At 50.7% G+C, this 3,689-nt stretch overlaps 1 protein-coding gene across 1 annotated transcript; it reads left to right on the top strand.

Moving 5' to 3' along the window:
* On the top strand, positions 1 to 3,226 carry ltb4r (leukotriene B4 receptor; the record flags this gene model as incomplete). Its single annotated transcript, XM_080023594.1, has 3 exons — positions 1 to 533; positions 1,689 to 1,965; positions 2,879 to 3,226. The coding sequence occupies 3 exons, from the start codon at positions 1 to 3 to the stop codon at positions 3,224 to 3,226; spliced, it is 1,158 nt and encodes a 385-aa protein (XP_079879720.1).
* Between the last annotated feature and the right edge of the window lie 463 nt (positions 3,227 to 3,689).

The following is a 3,689-nucleotide window of genomic DNA, read 5'->3' on the forward strand; positions in this document are numbered from 1 at the left end:
ATGGCGGCAGCCACCACCGCCCCCCTGCTCCAGTTGCTTATTAGCAACACCTCCTCGTCGTCCTCGTCATCGCCCTCCTCCTCCTCCTTGGCCCCCCCTCTTTCCTACTCTGCCCAAATCGGCATCAGCATCCTCGTCCTGGCGTTCGTGCTGGGCTTCCCCGGCAACCTGTTCGTGGTGTGGTCGGTGTGTTGCCAGGTGAAGAAGCGATCGGTGACCTGCCTGCTGGTGCTCAACCTGGCGGTGGCCGATGCCCTGGTGTTGCTCAGCGCGCCCTTCATGCTGCGCTACCTGGCCGCCCGCCGCGGCTGGGAGTTCGGCTCGGCGGCGTGCAAGCTCGTGCACTACCTGTCCTCCGTCAACATGTACGTGTCCATCTACCTGATCGCCCTGATGAGCGCCGACCGCTGGCTGGCCGTGACACGCCCCTTCGCCTCGCAGAGGATGAGGACCAAGCGCTCCCTGCTGGCCATCCTGCTGGGGGTCTGGGTCTTCGCCTTCGCGCTGTCTCTGCCCATGCCCTTCTACCGCAGGTACAGTAGGCGCTGGTCACTCACACGAGAGCTTCAGACGGGGCCGAGAAGGACAGTTTGGCCAAGGGCACTCCCTAAAAGTACAGATAACTTGATAAGATTAATCTTAGAGCTACCCTCCTGACTAAAAATAAACCACCTAAAACGACTAAAACTTTGGTGCATACAACACTTTCGCCTACACCAAGACACGCTAGTTGAAGCCACTACTTACACCAACTGCACACTTGATAGAGAGGTAGAAGTGCGACTTAATCACTAAAACATACATTTCAAGCTTTAGTAAGCCAACTAAAGCAATATCCGATTATAAACACAGGTGTCGTCAACGGTGACGAGAACAGAGAGTTTGGGGATTTCCTTTCTGAGCTCACCAAAGCAGAGTATGGTGACATCACTGCAGCCCCTGCAATCCCTTCTTCCTCAGTTGCCCAAGATTAGATTTCCGCTGTGGCTCCGGCTGAGGGGAGGTGTCGAAACCACCCCAGAAGGCGGTTTCCCAGGCGGGGTTTAATCTAAATCAGAGCTAAATGAATCCTCCTTAAATAAATCCAGAATTCAAAGGATCGCTTTCTTCGAGGTTGTCTAATTGAAGATGAATTAGTTGTAGACTAGGAAGTCCGAGACTGCGGTGATGGAGGACTAGTCAGCTCCTTCTGTCTTGGTCTTTGTCCAGATCGTCCATTTCCTCTGTTGTCAAGGTCGACCTGTAGGCCACGCCCACTAATCCGAAGATTTAATTTGAACCTTCACTTGTGATCTCAGCTGTGATCTTCCTTCTGGAAATACGATTTTTTTAAACAAAGGCTCGCAAGTCTGAGACTTATTTTAAAACCATGACTGAGGAAGGCTATTTCAGTTAGTCCAGATTAAAAGTTTGATTCGGTCAAAGATTAGGCCTGATGTGTGTCTACAAAACCGCCCATAAGAGTCTGGTTTCAATTTAGTTTATGACCAGCTACGCCACCATGGCAGTCGCACCCAAAGATTATCCACAGTGAACACACCGGTTCAGAAATGGCTGCTTTCCAAGTTTACAGCAAAGATTTATTTTTTCCTTTTTTGTTTTTAAGCCATGAAATAAATGATTTTCCATTGAAATGTTTTCTCCACCCCTCTCTCTCTCTCTCGCTCTCCACCGCCCTCGCCCTGCAGCAACCGGAAAGTGTACCTGCCCACCAACGCCTCGCTCTACCTGTGCCAGCTCTACCACTGGGACAGCGCGGGCCACCAGGTCTTCCAGTTCCTGACGGAGAGCGTGATGAGCTTCCTGCTGCCCTTCAGCCTCATCCTCGCCTGCTACACCTCCGTCCTCCTCCGCCTGCGCTCCGCCGTGTTCCAGCGCAAGGGCCAGAGCAACCGCCTCATCCTGCTCATCGTGGGGGCGTTCGCCCTCTTCTGGCTGCCCTACCACGTGGTCAACTTCATGCAGGTGGGGTTCCTTCAGACGTTGAAATGAAGGCTCCAACAAGGGTCTTGAATTGTGTGGTCGGACACTTTTTTTTTTTTTTACGCCCGGCACTCAGATGTGATCTGTATCTATATACGTTATCTGGATCATGACGCCCCGTCACGGGCCTTTGCATCTACGCCCGGTGTTAATATGTTCCGGTCATCTCGTTCCTGTCGCGTCGGGAAGGGAGGCGGGGTGAGGCGAGACCCCATCCCAACGCGAGCCAGACCGCCTCCAGATGCGCTCCGGCAGATCGCATAGCCGTCCCACTGCAAGACCTAGATACGGGTGCGGGGACGGGGGGAGGGTGTCCCTTTTGACACCCGGATGAGCTTTTGTAACACGGAGAGTGGAGTATTCACATGGGACTCCGAAGTGACCGACTCGGTTTTTATTGGTCGTACAATGAGAGACTTAGGGACTTTTGGCGTTTTGAGAGTGGGGGACTTGCCCTCGATCACTGGCAAAATGTCACTGTGGTAAGAGCCTCAGGAAGAACTTGAGAGTTCAGAGAAAGATAGTCCGCAGCGACGCAAGGGAACTATGCGCTCCGGTTAAAAACATTGCCCGACACACATTTTATTTAATATCAAATCGATTCACGAGAGCCGGAGTTAAATGAGACACACCAAGTGGGACGTTGGCTGATTTGGAAAATCAAACGTCTGCGGTCATCTCTTAAACTCTTCCGTTGTAGTTTCTATGTGGCTTCAAAAGATGGCGCCACTCGCTAGCGTCGGCAGGAACGCGTGTAGGCAGCGTGGTATAAAAACGGAGAAGTGGTTGCCTGTAGTAACCGTCATTGTCAACCCCTTTTGAGCGGTCAGACCCGGTCATTCCAACGAGCCACCCAACCCATCTCCCGTCCCCACCGTGTTTCCCCTTCCCCCAGGTGGCCGGCCTGCTGCAGCGCAACGAGGCGGTGGTCCGAGCGGCAAAGGTGGCGCGGCCCAACGTCACGGCCTTCGCCTTCCTCAGCAGCGCCGTCAACCCGGTGCTGTATGTGTTCGCCGGCAGCTCGCACATCCGCCGCGCCGGCCTCGGCTTCATGGGGAAGCTGTTTGAGGGGACCTACTCAGAGACCCGCAGCTCCATGTCCAGCCGGCTGGCCCGGTCGCTCGGGAAGGAGCCGGACCCGGACGTGGTCCCGGGCGGGGCCGGGAACAAGGGCGGGCGGAGCCACCGTGCCGATGCCCAGAGCGTGTCCGAGCTCAAGACCTTGGCGATAATCGGGGAGTAAGAGTAGGGACACATGGGGGAAGTGTTGTTGATTGCAGGATAGCATGTAAAGAAGGAAAAAACAGTTATAATAGTAATAATAACAAAAGATGAAAAATAAAATGACAGTAGTAATAGACCTGCAACAAGCATATGTACAGATTTTATGTGATATATATTGTATTTCATATCAATATTTGCTTTAAGGTTGAATTTTAATGTTTACTGTTTTTTAAGCTTTATTGCGTATTGCAAAATTTTTCTTGTTTATTGTTTATTTTTACATTTGTTTTTATTGTTTATTTTTGATTTTTAAGTTTATTATATCTTGCCAAATTCTTCATTTTTTTAATTTAAGGTTTATTGCATAATGAAAATCTTATGGATTTGTACTTGTATTACTTTATTCTTACTATCTATCTATCTATATCTATCTATCTATCTATCTATCTATCTATCTATCTATCTATCTATCTATCTATCTA

The sequence above is a fragment of the Zeus faber genome, assembly GCF_960531495.2.
Source record: "Zeus faber genome assembly, chromosome: 22".
NCBI lineage: Eukaryota > Metazoa > Chordata > Actinopteri > Zeiformes > Zeidae > Zeus > Zeus faber.